Source organism: Pleurodeles waltl, chromosome 9 (genome assembly GCF_031143425.1).
Source record: "Pleurodeles waltl isolate 20211129_DDA chromosome 9, aPleWal1.hap1.20221129, whole genome shotgun sequence".
Classification (NCBI taxonomy): domain Eukaryota; kingdom Metazoa; phylum Chordata; class Amphibia; order Caudata; family Salamandridae; genus Pleurodeles; species Pleurodeles waltl.
The window spans coordinates 1161554210-1161573249 of record NC_090448.1 but is presented as its reverse complement, the minus strand read 5'-3'; the positions used below and the strand labels follow the sequence as shown (position 1 = coordinate 1161573249).

Sequence of the window (19040 nt, the reverse complement as noted above, 5' to 3'; positions counted from 1 at the left end):
AAAACGCACACATCTCTCATCTCCGTTTTGAAAGCTCTAAAAATGTTAATTATTTTTCTAAATATTGTGTTCCTTTTAATTAGTTCTCCTACCAATTCGCATCCCTCTCCCTTTTCACTACATTTTAAGCTTCTGCTATGCACCTTGATTGTAGTCAGTGCTTAATTTGTGCTTGTTGTTTCCGGTGCAGGGCACCCGCACTTATTTTTGAGGGCCGGCGCTTATCTTCTTCTACCTCAAGCATTTTCTGCGAGCAAAAGAGACATATGGGAAAGACAGAGGAAGGGAAAAAAGAAAAAGTGTCACAAAATGGGAGAAAGCAGAAAGCTGCAAGAGTGAGCTGAAGGAGCTGGGAGTGGCTGTAAATGGATTGAAGAAGCCCCAAATGGCTTCAGGATTAAAAAATGCAGCAGCCGCGTGTTTAAGAGGAGGGCTTTGAGTGGCACATTTTTATTTACAAATTAAGCACTGATTGTAGTGTAATGTATTTTAACATTATATGTGGGGTTACTGGAATAATGTGGAAGGAGAAGGCCAAATTGTCAGGGTCGAGTAAATTATGTGGCAAGAAAAGGCAAATTATACAGCGGATTTTGTTACCGTATTACTGCATTTGTTTCATTTTTAAACTTGGTAACACTGTCTCTGCATTGGTTGCACCTCATTAGTACCAGTTTAACACCCAAATATATCAGTAAACTACAGGAAAGTCACCAGTCCAGTTTTACAAAGAGCCAACGTGTTGCTGCACATTTAGTAACTTTTGAACTGTTTGAGCTAGAATTTTTTTTTTTTCATACCCTGCTGTATGCATTTTGCTTAGTAAAGTCTTCTCTTTTTAACTGAACAAGGTTTGGACTTTTGTTATTTATTGTTGTTATGGTGTGTAATTAAACATACCACAACACACATTTTCTTTGGGGATCAATTTGTTGCACTGGTCTTGCAACTGATGGTGCCAAGGAACCCTTACAGAGATGTGTTTACCTGGATGGACTGGGCTGCGGGACGCAACCCAACAGGCTAATGTCTAAGGTTGATGGATACTGGTGGATATTGAATATGTCTGCTTTCTAACATCCACTAGATGGTGTTAGCTGTAAAGACATAAAGATCCTGACCAAGAGCAAGTCACACCTTTTCAATTATTTGGTAATTATTTCAGATTTTTTCAGACTCCAGGATTTAGGGCCTAATTTAGACATTGGCGGACGGATATCCCGTCTTCTGAAATCTAAATCCCATTATTCCCTATGGGATTTAGATTTCAGCAGACAGGATATCCTTCACCGTTGTGACGAAGGAACCCATCCGTCAATATCTAGATCAAGCCCAATGTCTTTTAGTTGCTTCGCATTAGAGTGCTATCCTTTGCTAGGGGTTTACCCAAAATGATCTCCCATCCAGACCAGTGCTTAATTTGTGCTTGTTGTTTTCAGTGCTGAGCACCGGCACTTATTTTTCAGGGCCGGGGCTTATTGTTTTGCCTCAAGCATGTGCTGCAACCAAAAGCGACACATGGGAAAGACGGAGGAAGAGAAAAGCATCACTAAGGGAGAAGGCAGAAAGCTGCAAGAGTTAGCTGAAGGGGCAGGGAGTGGCTGTAAATGGATTGAAGAGGCCCGAGATGGCTTTAGGATTACGCTACCTCAGTATTTCGTGTTCGCACATTTAATTGCAGCAGCCGCATGTTTAAGAGGAGGTTTTGGGCACCAGCACCTTTTTATTTACAAATTAGGCACTGATCCAGACTGCAGGTTGACTTCTGTCGCCACACAAGACAGTGCTGAGAAAGATGTTTGTGACAGCTGATTGGTCTTCAGGAGTTCAGCCACTTTACCTGGGTCCCTTGGAGTGCTGTATTCCGACTGCCTCCTGTGTCTGGAATCCTTCACCCCCTGAATGCATCTGGTCTGACGGGGCTAAGGTGTGGGATGCATAGGAGCTGTGTGTGGTGTGAATGATGTCCTTTGTGAGGACATATTGAATAATACACACTGTGGGAGTTCCTTGCAGCACGACTAAGACCACTCTGGCTTCTCTGTCCCTTGGAGCTGTGCCTGGAGCTTGCACCTCAGAGATCTCGTGGGGGGTTCATCCTGGGCTTTGAAGTCTGAATTCAGCATAGATCTGGGCAGCTCACCCTCAAGCACTGATCTGACTCCACTTGTGATCCTGGCTTCTGACAAACTGGAAGGAATGCAAGACCTGCTTGTCGAACTGATACCGTGCAGCGTCCCCCCGCATATGGATTCATGGAGAAACAAAGTCCATATTAAAGAGCTGAACCCCAAGAACTGTAGACACCGCTTAGGACCTTATCTTCCATGCTCCCACACGCCATCTTCGCTCCGCCAACCTTGCTCTCACCACCATCCCCCGCATCCGTCGCACCACCGCCGGATTTCTCACACCTCGTCGCCAAGACCTGGAACTCACTACCTCTCCAGCTATGCCAGACCCAGGACCCCCTAACGTTCAGGAGGCACCTCAAAACATGGCTTTTCGACCAGTAGCATCCTCTCCCCCCAGCGCCTTGAGACCCTAACGGGTGAGTAGTGCGCTTTATAAATATACTGATTGATTGAAAGGATCTCCATTCTATTTAGGTGTATTGTGTTCAAGTGTAAGCGCTATAAATTTTCCTGGGGTTGCATCTTTTATTCCGTTTTCACTTTTTTAAAAATTTTAAACAAAATAACATTGCAATTCATAAACTTGTCTCATCCCCTCCTCTCCCTCCAGAAGACCTAATTTGCAGTTAAAAGAACTGATGAACAGGCCTTATGAAGTGATTTCTCTCAGGGTCAGGCGGTGTGGTCAAGTGGAGGCCGTGAGGTGGTATTTCTTTCCCCCTGGTGCCCCCTGGGCTTCAAGATGACAAACCGAGAGTTCGATTTTGCCAGCGGAGCACTGGTCCATGGACTGGTATGAATGACCTCGGGCTACTGTATATTACTTTGTTCTTGTCGATTTGTCCAGCGCGGGGGTGAAAGGTCACACGTTAAACAAATACACGACTAGGCCGTGCTCCGAATTTAAATGGTTTAATGGCGGATGTAATTGGTCTCTGTGCATCCCCGACAGTGATTAATGCTGCAGGAATGACCCTGCCCACTTCACTGGCACCGCGCAGGAGGTCCTTAAAGACCTATTAATAGCAGAAAACGCATTAAAAATAGTAATGGGCTAGCGTTTTCTCCTTTCGTCCCTGGGTTTCTTTTATTGTAGCGCCTACAATATTGTAGCGCCACTTTATTGCTGGCGCTATTTCTAAGCGCTGCTGAAAGTGAAGCGCTGAGGATTCACAAAAAATATGTAAATATGTCTTTCGAGCACTGCTTTACATGATGTGAATATCTGTCCACATTTTACAAATACACAGACTGCGAGAGAAGTATATGTGGCTGTTTCCACGTCATAGGTATCTTGTCAGGCCCACATCTTGGCCAGCACATGCTTCAATTAGTGCTTTGCATGTGGTGGAAGTGATCAAAAGTATATTATTTTCAATCAGGAAAGTCATTTACTCCAGTTTTTTGCAAGAGTATATTTGAGTAAATTCGTGGATGGGAAGTGTCCTGCATCTTGTGAATAACCACAAACTTATGACTTTGTAGGTCTACACCACTCCGTGTTGTGCCTGGCCACGCTGCAATCCCCACTTTGTGCGTATTGGTATTAAAGCAGCATGAACCTATCCTTGGGAGCACTGGTGAGGTGTGTGTAAAGAGGGGTGTCGGGAGACAATACTAGATCATGCACATCAAGGGGATTTACACGTCTCAATTGCAGAATTATTTTACGTCTCACATGTGTAAAATCACTTACGCTTTTGCATGTCCCCAGTCTTTGCACAAAGCCAGTGAGTGGTTTGTCCAGAATCACACATTTACTAGCCAAGTGTTACAGCTGGGATGTCATCCCAGGCTACAAAGTCCCAAAGTCGACAGCTAGCTGCTGTACCACCTGTCCCCTTTCCCACCCACACCCCTCAGTACATATGTGGACCTTCCAGGAAGGTTGTCCCATTTGTAAATAGGATCTGCAAACGGAAGTGTCCACTCTTTTGCAGACTACTCATGTCATTTTTGCATTTAAAAGTTCCTCGTACTGTCGCCAAAATCCTTGTGAGTTATACCCAAGAGCACACATTCTCAGATTCTAAAACCAGGGCTAGAATCTGAACTGGAAAGTAGATAATTTACCAGTGCACAAGCACCCCCCCCCCCTATTCCTCCAATCCTCTCTGCCCCCATGAATCCCTTTTTCACTTTTTCACTAGACCTTCCCTTCTGTTTCTTCCTTTTTTAATCATTCTTTTACGTCTCTTGAATATTTTTTCCATCTTCCTGTCTGCCCTTCCTTCTAGCAGTTCATTGCCTTCCACTCCTCCTTCAAGTCCCCCCGTGTCTTTGTTCATTCCTTCCTCGCCATCTTATACCGCTCCTTTCTTCCTGGCCTCCCATCTTCGTCCTCGCGCAACCGCTGCTTTTCTGACATGTTGGTATGTAGCTGGTCTTTAACCATGCCCACCTCACGCCCATCACTACCACTCATTGGTGGGCTGGCCCTTCAAAAATCCTTTTATGACATTGGTAAATGGATTGCATTTGTCCCTCCTGGGGGAGGTTTAGTTACCGCCTTCGACATCTCCCCTGTTACAAGGCTTATTGGACTTTTGCCAATAAGTTTGACTGCGAGCGAACTTCTTTTTCCTTTTGTGTGTCTCTTCATGCTGATGCTCATGGCGGCCATGGTGCTGTGAATCGCCTCGCTTTTGTGAAATTGTTTTACTTTTAATTTTCAATTTATGTGTCAACAAAAGTCTGGTTAGGAGTTTACAGCACTAATAGTTCTAACACGAGCAAATGCGAGACCCATTGAATTGAAAATGCTTGTTTCTTCTTCAGTTCCTCACCCTCCTTCGCCTGCATTCCCTCTCCTCTTTGGAGGAGACACTCACAGCAGAGGATCTTGATACCCCTCGTCAGTGTGAGTGATCCGTAACCTTAAATCATGTCTTACCACTGCAGAGGTTCATCACTGTTACTTCACCTGCTACACCCATTTGCGTGTAGAAAGAAGGCTCCAACAGGCTCAGCCTTTCATCTTTTTAAGGTCTCTACCACACACCATTATGTCCTAAAGGTTTTTGCATCACTGACGTAATTCAGGATTACAATATTGTGACACACAAGTATTGTGTCAAAAATATCGATGATGCAAATATCATTTCCCTATACTTACAATAAGTACAAAAATATCAAAAACAATTGTTTCACACTAATATCATTAAAATAATGCAAATAAATCGTTTTTCAATATATAGTTTAAAATAGCAAATCTTAAATATTTTAATACATAGTATCAATATAATATATTTTTAAGCAACAACATTTAATATGAAATATATGCTTATATAAACATACTCATAAATGTGTGATTATTTAAATAGAAGTACACAATATAACACATTTATTAAAAATATATTTTACATTATATTCATTTTGTCTTTTTTCCAATGTCCTGCTACAAAACATACATATAATGCTATATATATATATATATATATATATATGAAGCATAAAAAATTAAAATATAAAACATTAAATAGTTTACCAAAATAATTAAAATAAGATCATTTACTATATATATATATATATATGTATGTGTGTGTGTGTGTATATATCTATCTATATATATATTTATTTAAATAATCGAACTATATTTCATAAATGTAACCAATATTTTTAAAAAGTATGGGGATAATAGATATACTATTCGCACTCCAATCTGTGCATATGCACTTTAGCACTGGTTAGCAGTGGTAAAGTGCCCAGAGGTCAAAAGCCAACAACAACAGGTCAGAAAAAATAGGAGGAAGGAGGCAAAAAGTTTGGGGATGTCCCTGTCAAAAAGCCAGGTCCAACAGTAACCAATATTTTTAAAAAGTATGGGGATAATAGATATACTATTCGCACTCCAATCTGTGCAACAGTAGAGAAAGCATTATACTTTGTAGTGGTAAAATGTTCTATTCTCACTCCAGTCAGTTCAACAGTAGGGAGAACATTGGAATTTAGAGGGATAACATTTACTATTCTACTGCAGTCTGTACAACAGTAGGGAAAGCGGAATTCGGAGGGGTTGATATATTCTATTCCAAGTGCAATCTCTGCAACAGTAGGGAAAGCATTGGACTTTGGAGGGATTCAATTTACTGTTCCCAGTGCAGTATGCTCAGCAGTAGGGAAAGCATTGGAATTCAGCGGGATAAAATGTAATAATCCCACTCCAGTCTGTGCAACAGTAGGGAAAGCGCTGAGCTTCGGAGGAGTTCAATTTGCTATTCCCTCTCCAGTTTGCTCAGTAGTAGGGAAAGTGTTGGAATTCAGTGGGATAGAATGCAATAATCCCACCCCAGTCTAGGCAACAGTAGGGAAAGTAATTCACTTCAAACACATAACATATTTTAATAAACCTATTTGCTGACTAGACGTATTAAACTCTTATTAGGAACATAATTATTAAAAACTGTAATAATTAATTATTATTAAAAACAATGTTGTTAATGTATAATTTAAATTCCCATACTAGACTCCCACAAACTTAGCAGCCCACACTTAATATATGGCGAAAATATATAATAATTAAAAAATTTACATGACCAATAAATAAAATGTAAATTATCATTTAACTTCCCATCCTATACCCCTACAAACCCAACAACCCTCACCTAGTATATAATTTTAAATCTATAATTTACACCATTTATAATTTATAATTTATTAAAAATTCATTATTACTTAATGACCCACCCTATACCCCTACAAGCCCAACAATCCACACCTAATATACAACTAACAAATATAACTACAGTTTACATAATAATTAATCAAGTAATGAATCCTAAAGTAATAATTGTTAATTATGTTTAATTAACTTCCCATCCTGTACCTCTACAAACCTCACAACCCGCTACAACATTATAAATTACTATTAACAATTTAAATTGAATTAAAAATGTAACTTAAAATTACAAACTATATTTAAAAATATTGTCAAGAATTATACAAGCAATATTTAATTAATTTTCTAGGGCAGTGGTTCCCAACCTTTTGGTTCCTGAGGACCCCCAATGAAACACTACGGGAAGCCGGGGACCCCCAAGCAATTCATATAATTGACATTTCAAACATTGAAACAGTAATTCACAAAAAATACACCACCAAGTTCGCACAAAACAAATACTCAAATTACTAAAGATATAATTATTTAATATTTTAAAAATATTTAAATATTGAACATTTTTAATAGGAAGGTTGGCGCTGCATCTTGGCGACTAACTTTTTAATGTTTGGTTTTATTTAGCAAAGCTGCCTCTTCAGGTCAGAGTCTACATTTCCCAAGCAATTTCTGTTTTTATTTTTTAGGTACATTAGATCAGAAAAAGCTTTTTCACATAAATATGTGGTGGGGAAAGGAAATAAAATTATAAAGGCCTCTCATATCGCCATGGCCTCTCTGGCGCGTGCAATTCATTTGTTTTATAGCACTTCTCATACCACTTTAGGGTCTTGGAGCACTTTACAGGGGACTACAAGGGGCAGGATTCACACCATCCACACTGTTACGCATCTTTTAAGAGTGCTTGGTATGGTGAAGCACATGATTCAGAACATAACACAGTGGTTAGCGCTGACTTTAATAATAAGAATGTATTTCTACGCAAGCAAACCATTGTCTTTTTTCAGCAGCACAAGGCTAATGAAAGACTGGGGCAAAAAAACTTTCCAATTTGCGCCATGCAGTGTGCATGCAGCTCTTTGATGACAGTTCATAGCTGTATTGCTGAATTAGAGTTCTAACTTATGAGCTGCACAGTAACAAAAGAATATCTGTGACAAAAGCAGTAACCCACTGTAATATGCACATAAAATACTTTTCTTTGCATTATACACTTCATTGCAGCTACCATATTAACCATCTGCGCTACCTTAGATGAGTCAAAAGTGCCACTAGACAAAACTATCTCTCTCCAGCAGGTACATTAATCATCAGAGTTATCCGGGGGCTTTTATTATTGCCTGAAAGCTAAGGGTTGTACAGGGAACTGTGCAGTGCTTTTAAAACTGCTGCACAAATGAAGTCTTAAGTATAAAAGCACACACGTATTCCTGTACAGAGGCCCAAACCCAGGTCTGCAGACCCCCTGGGCATGTGTCACGGGCCCCTGGGGGCCCGCGGACCACAGGTTGGGAACCACTGCTTTAGGGCAATAACAGCATCACTGAAGGGCACCAGAAAAATAAATTGAAAAATCTGGGAAAAAGGATACAGATGTTAAAATGGGAGGAAGTGGAAGTGGGGACTGAAGAAAGATGAGGAGAAAGAAAAGTGAAAGAAGGTAGGAATGGTGAGGAGAAGGTAGGATGAAAAGATGGATGGTAGGTAGATAGGCAGAGTAAATGGAGGATGGGAGTGTGAATAGATGGACGGGTGAGAGGACCACTTGATAGATGGATTTATGGATGGGTGGGAGGGTGGAAGGATGTTGGAAAGGATGCATGCAGAGATATTGGATAAGCCAACAGATGGATGGATGGAGTGGCCCCTGGACTGATGGAATGGTGAATGAATGAAGGATGGATGAAAGATGAATGGATGGCAACATAGAAAGGTGAAATAATGGATCCCAGTGGGTGGATGAAAGAATGAATGGAGAGATGCTTGAAAAGAAGATTCAAGGAATCTTGTCTAGGGAGGGCCAGGTTCCATTGTTTTGCTTGCTTGTCACCATCAGTGCTTTGGTTCCAGGTGGGAGGTACTTTAATCCTCTGGGTACTACTTTGCTACTGAAGGGAAAATGATCCCCTGGAATGTGGCCCCGGTAAATCCCACTGGCAGGTTAACTTAAGCCTGCACTCAGCGCTGTTTTGTTTGTTTGTCTAGAAGGTTTCTAGACCCCCCGCTAATAGTGTGCGCCAGTATGTCCTTACACAGTACAGTCTGCAGACTGAGTATGATTGGTTTCATTCCTGTAAAGTCTTAACGTGTCCTCTTTTTCTGGCCCTGCAGTGACCAACCGGAAGCCCTCCCAGGTGTCAATCACAAAGGTGAAGCAGTTTGAGGGGTCCTCCTGCTTTGTGCGGCGCTCACAGTGGCTCCTCGAGCAGCTGCGGCAGGTCAACGGGATCGAAGCGAACAAGGTGAGCACCGGGCCTGTCTATATGTGGGTGGAACCTGAATCTATATGGTGGAACCTGAATCTATATGTCGGTGGGCCCTGAGACTGCCTCTATATGTGGGTGGAACCTGAATCTATATGGTGGAACCTGAATCTATATGTCGGTGGGCCCTGAGACTGCCTCTATATGTGGGTGGAATCTGAATCTATATGTGGTGGAATCTGAATCTATATGTGGTGGAATCTGAATCTATATGTCGGTGGGACCTGAGACTGCCTCTATATGTGGGTGGAATCTGAATCTATATGTGGTGGAATCTGAATATATATGTGGTGGAATCTGAATCTATATGTGGTAGAATCTGAATCTATATGTGGTGGAATCTGAATCTATATGTTGGTGGTACCTGAGACTGCCTCTAAATGTTGGTGGAATCTGAATCTATATGTTGGTGGGACCTGAGACTGCCTATATATGTGGGTGGAATCTGAATCTATAGGTCGGTGGGCCCTGAGACTGTCTCTATATGTGGGTGGAATCTGAATCTTTATGTGGTGGAATCTGAGTCTATATGTGGGTGGAACCTGAATCTATATGTGGTGGAATCTGAATCTATATGTCGGTGGGCCCTGAGACTGCCTCTATATGGATCACCAAGGACCCCGCCAGCGCCAAGACCAACCTACAAGAGGGTATGAAGGACGTCGCAGATTGGATGAGGCTCAGCCGCCTAAAGCTGAACTCTGAAAAAACGGAAGTCCTCATCCTCGGCAACACCCCGTCCGCCTGGGACGACTCCTGGTGGCCCACGGCCCTCGGCACCGCACCGACCCCCGCAGACCACACCCGCAACCTCGGCTTCATCTTGGACCCTCTTCTCACCATGACCAAGCAAGTCAACGCCGTGTCCTCCGCCTGCTTCCTCACTCTCCGCATGCTCCGTAAGATCTTCCGCTGGATCCCCGCCGACACCAGAAAAACCGTGACCCACGCCCTCGTCACGAGCCGCCTGGACTACGGCAACACCCTCTACGCCGGGACCACAGCCAAACTCCAAAACCGCCTGCAACGCATCCAAAACGCCTCGGCCCGCCTCATCCTCGACGTACCCCGCAACAGCCACATCTCCGCACACCTGAGACACCTGCATTGGCTCCCAGTCAGCAAAAGGATCACCTTCCGTCTTCTCACCCACGCACACAAAGCCCTCCACAACAAGGGACCGGAATACCTCAACAGACGCCTCAGCTTCTACGTCCCCACCCGCCCCCTCCGCTCCGCTGGCCTCGCACTTGCTGCCGTCCCTCGCACCCGCCGCTCCACGGCGGGTGGGAGATCTTTCTCCTTCCTGGCGGCCAAGACCTGGAACTCCCTCCCCACCAGCCTCAGGACCACCCAGGACCACTCCGCTTTCCGGAGACTCCTAAAGACTTGGCTGTTCGAGCAGCGATAACCCCCCCTTTCCCCCCTAGCGCCTTGAGACCCGCACGGGTGAGTAGCGCGCTTTATAAATGTTAATGATTTGATTTGATTTGATTTGGGTGGAATCTGAATATATATGGTGGAATCTGAATCTATATGTCGGTGGGACCTGAGACTGCCTCTATATGTGGGTGGAATCTGAATCTATATGGTGGAACCTGAATCTATATGTAGGTGGGCCCTGAGACTGCCTCTATATGTGGGTGGAATCTGAATATATATGGTGGAATCTGAATCTATATGTGGTGGAATCTGAATCTATATGTCGGTGGGCCCTGAGACTGCCTCTATATGTGGGTGGAATCTGAATATATATGGTGGAATCTGAATCTATATGTCGGTGGGACCTGAGACTGCCTCTATATGTGGGTGGAATCTGAATCTATATGTGGTGGAATCTGAATCTTTATGTGGTGGAATCTGAATCTATATGTGGTGGAATCTGAATCTTTGTGGTGGAATTTGAATCTATATGTCGGTGGGACCTGAGACTGCCTCTATAAGTGGGTGGAATCTGAATCTTTATGTGGTGGAATTTGAATCTATGTGGGTGGAGTATAAGTCTGTCGCTATATGTTGGCTAAATCTTAATCTATTTGTAGGTGTAATCTGAATCTATATGTTGTGAAATCTGAATATATGTGGTTGAATCTGAATATCTATGTCGGTGGGACCTGAGACTGCCTCTATACGTGGGTGGAATCTGAATCTATATGTGGTGGAATCTGAATCTTTATGTGGTGGAATCTGAATCTTTATGTCAGTGGAACCTGATACTGCCTCTGTATGTGGGTGGAATCTTAATCTATGTGGTGGAATCTGAATCTATATGTCGGTGGGGCCTGAGACTGCCTCTATATGTGGGTGGAATCTGAATCTATTTGTAGGTGGAATCTGAATCTATGTGTGGTGGAATCTGAATCTATATGTGGTGGAATCTGAATGTATATGGCGGTGGAACCTGAGACTGCATTCTATATGTGGGTGGAATCTGAATCTTTATGTGGTGGAATCTGAATCTATATGGGGTGGAATCTGAATATATGTGGTGGAATCTGAATCTATATGTCGGTGGGACCAGAGACTGCCTCTATATGTGGGTGGAATCTGAATCTATGTGGGTGGAATATGAGTCTGTCTCTATATGTATTGGAATCTGAATCTATACGTGGGGGTATCTAAATCTATGTGGTAAAATTTGAATCTATATGTGGTGGAATCTTAATCTATGTGGCGGAATCTAAATCTATAAGTGGTGGAATCTGGAGCTATATGTAGGTGGAAATGGAGTCTACTTCTGTATGTTGGTGGACTCTGAATCTTTATGTGGTAGAATCTGAATCTATACGTGGGTGGAACCTGAGTCTATCTCCATATATGGGTGGAAACTGAATCTATATGTGGGTAGAACTCGAGTCTACATGTAGGTAGATTCTAAGTCTATATTTGGGTGAAGTCGGAGTCTGCCTCTACATGTGGATGTAAGCGGAGTCTATATGTGGGTGGAACTAGAGTTTCTCTCTGAATGTAGTGGAATCTGAATCTATATATAGTGGAATCTGTCCTTATGAGGGTGGAATATGAGTCTGCCACTGTATATAGGTGGAACCCAAGTCTGCCAATATATGTGAGTGAAATCTGAATGTTGTGGAATCTCAATCTATATGTGGAGGGAATTTGAACCTATATGTGGTGAAATCTGAATCTATATGTAGGTGGAACTGGACTCTACCTCTGTATGTTGGTGGAATCTGAATCTGTATGTGGGTGGACTCTGAATCTATATGTGAGTGGAACCTGAGTCTGCCGCTATATGTGGGTGGAATCGGAATCTTGATGTGGGTGGAACCGGGTCTGCCGCAATATGTGGGTGGAATCGGAATCTATATGTTGGTGGAACCTAAGTCTGCCTCTGTATGTGAGTGGAATCTGAGTCTACATATGGGTGGAAACTGAATCTGCTGCTATATGTGGGTGGAACCCGAATCTGCCGCTATATGTGAGTGGAATCTGAATCAATAAGTGATGCAGGAGAGCAATAACAAAGCCGGACTGGGTTGCAGGAGACCACTAGCAAGGGCCAGAGTGGGATGGAGGAGACCAATAACAAGGGCCAGAGTGGGATGCAGGAGACCAATAGCAAGGCCCAGTGTGGGATGCAGGAGACCAATAGCAAGGGCCAGAGTGGGATGCTGGGGTAGTAATTAAACAGTCCTATTATATCTGCTGGAAGCGTGCAGAGATGGTACCACCAATCTGAGCCTCTGAACATACAGCCTCAGCCTCTGTGTGTGAGTGGAATCTGAATCTATATATGGGTGGAACCCGAGTCTGCTGCTATATGTGGGTGGAATCTGAATCTATATATGGGTGGAACCTGAGTCTGCTGCTATATGTGGGTGGAGTCTACATCTGTATGAGGGTGACATCTGACTGCCTCCACGTATGGGTGGAATCTGCCTAAATGTGTGGGTGGAATATGAATCTGCCTCTGTATGAGGGTGGAACCTCAGTCTGCCTCTGTATGTGGGTGACATCTGACTGCCTCCATGTATGGGTGGAATCTGCCTCAATGTGTGGGTGGAATCTGAATCAATAAGTGATGCAGGAGACCAATAACAAAGCTGGACTGGATTGCAGGAGACCAATAGCAAGGGCCAGAGGGGGATGGAGGAGACCAATAGCAAGGGCCAGAGTGGGATGGAGGAGACCAATAGCAAGGGCCAGAGTGGGATGCAGGAGACCAATAGCAAGGGCCAGAGTGGGATGCAGGAGACCAATAGCAAGGGCCAGAGTGGGATGCAGGAGACCAATAGCAAGGGCCAGAGTGGGATGCAGGCGACCAATAGCAAAGGCCAGAGTGGGATGCTGGAGTAGTAATTAATCAGTCCTATTATTTCAGCTGGAAGCGTGCAGAGATGGTACCACCAATCTGAGCCTCTGAACATACAGCCTCAGCCTCTGTATGTGGGTGGAATCTGAATCTATATATGGGTGGAACCTGAGTCTGCCGCTATATGTGGGTGGAGTCTGCATCTGTATGTGGGTGGAACCTGAGTCTGTGTCTGTATGAGGGTGACATCTGGCTGCCTCCACGTATGGGTGGAATCTGCCTCAATGTGTGGGTGGAATATGAATCTGCCTCTGTATGAGGGTGGATCCTCAGTCTGCCTTTGTATGTGTGTGGAACCTCAGTCTGCCTCTGTATGTGGGTGGAATCTGCATCTATATAAATCTGTGCGTGAAATCTCTCTACACCTCTGGTGGGTAAATGGCGGCATGGCTCACGCCCCTCCTCCCCAGGAAGACCAACTCATGATCAAACATCTTTTTAATTTCTTTAATTTTTGGCGTCTTAAGGAGTGGAGGGGGGTCTTATATTAGAAACACATTTTCATATCTAAAACATGGGAGATGGTCTTTTTCGTTTTTACCAGGGCAGGAATCTTCAGTTTGAAGCTCCCAAGAAACAATCACACGAGAGAAACATAGGGCGCTTTGCTTCACAAGCTTTGATGAGGGATGCGCTCCTGGCATCAGCACCAGTTGCATTAGAGGGACGGGGGGACGCGTCTTTATAAAGAGGTCACTAAGGAAAAAGTTTACTTTTGTTTTAAAAAATAAAATAAAAACAGTGAAACATTCAGTTGACATTAATTATGCCAAAGGCCAGGGGGCAACAGAGCATTGTTCCATCACAAGCTCTGTTCATGGAACAGAACATCCCAGGCCTGCCCCCCTGAAAAGTGGGGCTCCTAGGGAGGAGTTACAGCTACCCATGCCTTCCATGAAGAAGGGGGTCTGGCGCCACGAGGAGGGACTACAAGGGAGGAGCACCACATCTTCACATCGAGGTTGTATCCTGTAGAGAGCCACCCGGGCTCTCCTTCTATTTGCGTGTCAGGTTCCGCGTATACGGACGGAATGCGGAACCAAGTTAATTTAATAAATCAGGAACTGCGCTGACGCAGTTCCTTCTGCAGACCCCAACCAGTGTCCATGTGTTTTCTGTCGTCCCCCAAAACCGCTTGATCCTGCCGCACTACAATGGCGACGAGCGGGAACTCGCAACTCCCACGTCACCAATGATCGGACGAGCTGTCCGGAGCAAAGAATCAAGTTGGACTGCGGTAAAAGAAAAGAGAAAAAAAAAAAACATTGCTCGGCCGCGCGGAGAAAAGGTACGCCCATCCTCCCTCCCAAGGAAATCCCTGCTCGAGCCCGGGGCCTCGTGAACCCGTGCCGCGGACTGAGCAGGGCAAAATCAGCTGATTAAGACCTCACCTCCGGTGCTCACTGAAAGGCAGCGTCTTCGCCGGGAGGCTTAGCAGCACCGCGTGAGGGCTGCATTTAGTAAAGAACACACGCGCGCGCCCAGCACGAGGCAACGCGACGCTCAGGCTGCATTCCCCAGGGAGGGGAATGCAGCACTGGAGCGAGAGGGGCAGGAGCCCCGAGCGATAAATAAGGAAGGGCAGAAGGCCCTGGCAGACCCTGGAAAGGGGTCAAAAGAAGAAAAAAAAAAAAAAAAAAGCAAAGCCAAAAGCCAAATAATAAAGAAATAAGCCCTGTGTATCAACGGGGGAAGGGCAGAAAGCCTTGGCAGGCCCTGGAAAAGGGTCAATAGAGAAAAAAAAAAATATATATATATAAAGAAATAAGAGAAGAAGACTCAAAAAAAAAAAAAAAAAGGGTGGACCCCCCCCCCCCACACACACAGAAGAAAAGTAAACTTTGGAAAAAAAATAATAATAGAGGTCTCTGTTCCTTTTTGACTATTACATTATTACATCTACAGTCAGAAGCGGCCGGGGTGGAAAAAAAAAAGTGGAAAATACACGACCAAGGAGAACAAAACACAAATACCACAAACGTTAAGGACTAACAATAAAGCATCTGCAGATCGCAAGACACCACAGGAAAACCCCCAGCCGCCGGCGCGAGGAGGCGCCAGTGCTCATTCCTCAGTCACTGCGCTGCCCATATTTAGCCAGTTAGTTGACCCAGCCACAGCCTCGCCAAGATGGAGCCTGTGGTTAAACCGATTAGAAAACTACTTCTGCGCCACAAGAGAGACAGACGGGGCCGTGTGCAGATCTCTCATGCTGCTCATGGGAGGTGATGAACTGCAGGAACTATTCGACGCAATCCCAAACACAGGTGATAAGTCGGATTTCAATGCAGCAGTAGAGGCTCTGAACAAGCATTTTGATCCACAGCTGAACTCGGACTTTGAACGTTTCAAACTCCGGCAGGCCCAGCAAACGGATGTGGAGTCCATGGACATGTTCTATGCCCGATTAAGGAAGCTAGCAAGTTCATGTGTAGGCCTCAATCAACAAGAGGAGATTAGAGCACAGATTATTCAAGGATGCCGCTCAAACGCACTGAGGAAGCTCATCCTACGCCAGCAGGGCATGCCTCTTGATGACATCCTGGTTTTGGCACGTTCGCACGAACTATCGGCAGTGCGGGCGGATGCTATGGCGGCAGTAAGAAGACAATCACTGGCTGCTGCGTCAACCGCACGTCCCGTCCAGGTGAAAGAAGAGCAGATAGATGCCATACAGACTCGCCAACCGCCAGGACGGAAAACAAACTTTGGCAGACAGGGCGCGTGTGCCTGCAGGAGCTGTGGGTACGAACATAAGCCACCAATGGCGTGTCCAGCTAAAGGGAAAACGTGTAATAAGTGTGGCAAAGACAATCATTTTGCGAAAATGTGCAGGTCAGGAAGAGGATGGCAAGGAAACCAAAAAGGAAGGGACACCAAGGTCAGAAGCATAAACAAAGAGTCAGAAGAATCTGGTGAAACTATGGCTTGCGGGACACCAGTGTTCGAGGAAGATGAAGAGGAGGATATCTTCGTGATCTCGTTCACAGGAGGGAAACAGCAGAAGAGGCGGCCGCCACCTATGAGCAGCATCCAGATCAATGGCAAGTCGGCCACGGTGCTCATAGATACAGGAGCATCGGTGAATGTGATGGATGAGATTCTATTTAAGCAACTAACCCCAACACCATCGCTTGCCCCAACCACCACCAAAATTTACAACTATGGGGGCCGAGAGCCGCTTCCTCTAAAGGGCACGGTGGAGGTGGCAGTTTCCAGTGGGCAGGTATCAACACAGGTAAAGTTCTACGTGGTGACTGGAGACCGAGGTACTCTGTTGGGGTGCCACACTGCGGAAGAGCTAGAACTTGTATTCTTCGCGCGACAGGTATATGACTCCCACGCCGAGCACCTCATTAATGAATTTCTGCAGCTTTTTGAAGGTTTGGGGCGACTCAAGGCCAAACAGGTCAAGCTACACATAGATCACCGAGTTACGCCCATTGCTCTCAGACACCGATGTGTTCCGTTCCACTTACGACCAGCGGTGGAGGAAGAGCTGCAGCTACTTGAAGACCAAGGGGTAATCGAGAAGGTCGAAGGGCCCACACCGTGGGTGTTGCCACTGGTGATTGCACCAAAACCCAAGCAACCTGGTGCTATCCGTCTCTGCGTTGACATGCGCCTTCCCAACAAAGCGATTAAAAGAGAAAGGCACATAACCCCTACGATGGATGACATCATAGCTGACTTGAATGGAGCACAGTGGTTCTCGAAATTGGACCTCAATGCTGGGTATCATCAGCTGGAGCTGGAACCCGACAGTAGGAACATCTCCACCTTGTCAACTCATGTGGGGCTTCGACGGTACAAGAGACGGAGTTTTGGGGTATCTTCGGCTGCCGAAGTATTTCAAAACATGATTAGAGAGACGCTCTCTGGGCTGCAAGGGGTGATTAACTTGAGTGATGATATCCTCATTTATTCCAAAACAAGAGAAGAACATCACCAACATCTTAGGGCTACTTTGCAGAGGTTGTCGGAGGCGGGGTTAACGCTCCACAAGAAAAAATGCGCTTTCTATCAGACGTCGGTGGAGTTCTTTGGCTATGTCTTCTCCAAAGATGGTCTACAGGTGGACCCTCGCAAAGCTGATGCCATCCGTCAAGCACCGCTTCCAAAAAGTCCTACAGAAGTGAGAAGCTTCCTAGGTATGGCAACCTATTGTGGAAGGTTCATTCCGCAGCTCGCGACCATGGCGGAACCTCTCAGACAGCTCACCAAAACTGGTCATCGGTGGGAGTGGAGCCCAACGGCAGACAAGGCGTTTGCTGATATCAAAACAGCTTTACTGGACAAATCAACCATGGCTTATTTCAACCCTCGCAGACGTACCGAAGTGGTGGTGGATGCAAGTCCAGTGGGTCTGGGCACTGTTCTTCTCCAAGAGCAGAACCCGCGGGAGTGGGTTCCGGTTGCGTATGCCAGCCGAGCATTGTCGGCAGTCGAGACACGATATGCTCAGATAGAACGAGAAGCTCTGGCGATTCGGTGGGCGTGCAAACATTTCCACTTATATTTGTATGGCCACGAATTCCAGGTAGTGACTGATCATAAGCCTCTCGTCGCACTGTTTGCTGGATGCCCTCGTTTGGCGCCCCCGCAAATAGAACGGTGGACTGTTCTGCTACAACCTTACCGGTTTAATGTTGTCTATCGACCAGGTGTGAATAACCCGGCCGATTAGTTATCTCGCCACCCCTCCCCAATCACGACAATTGACTCACAAGAGCATGACGAAGAGAGCACAGAGGTGTTTGTCAACATGGTGGTGCAATCGGCATGTCCCCATGCCCTTAGTGTAAGAGACATTGTGGATGCCACTGAGGTGGACGTAGTACTTAATCAGGTCAAAGAAGCATTGAGTCATAAGAAGTGGAAGCTTTTCCTGAACAAGACTAGAGTGGCCAATCATGAATGCAAATTGGTGATGCAAGGAATGTGGAGGGTGCGAGATGAGTTGTCCACAGACAGTCAAGGACTGGTTCTCCGAGGAAGAAGAATTGTACTGCCTCAGAGTTTGTGGGTCAGAGTGGTGGAACTAGCACATCAAGGCCATCAAGGCACTGCGAAAACCAAGGCGAGATTGCAAGCCAAGGTGTGGTTCCCTGGCATGGATAGTCGAGTTGATGAACTGGTGGGGAAGTGCCACTCCTGCATCATCACATCAGGGGAACCACCCGGCTGTCCGTTGGTCACTGAGCCTGCTAGCACAACACCCTGGACAAAAGTGAGCATGGATTTTGGAAGTTTCCCAGATGGGCGGCTGACTGCCGTCCTCATTGACTCGTGTACTAGGTTTCCTGTTGTTGATGTGGTGTCGTCCACTGCGTTCGAGAACGTCAGACCAGTACTTCAAAAGGCTTGCGCAATGTTTGGGCTTCCTGATGAAGTGAGAACAGACAATGGTCCACCATTCAATGGACAGGAGTTCCGATCTTACCTGGAAGGTCTAGCTATACACCATCGCAAGG

At 45.3% G+C, this 19040-nt stretch overlaps 1 protein-coding gene across 2 annotated transcripts in view; it reads left to right on the top strand.

Moving 5' to 3' along the window:
• Nucleotides 1-19040, top strand: part of STXBP6 (syntaxin binding protein 6) — a 377445-nt gene that overhangs the window by 268510 nt on the left and 89895 nt on the right. For both annotated transcript variants that reach the window (XM_069209042.1, XM_069209041.1), the window contains exon 3: nucleotides 9082-9212. In XM_069209042.1, coding sequence (XP_069065143.1) covers nucleotides 9082-9212 — 131 coding nt within the window. The remainder of the gene's footprint in view (nucleotides 1-9081; nucleotides 9213-19040) is intronic.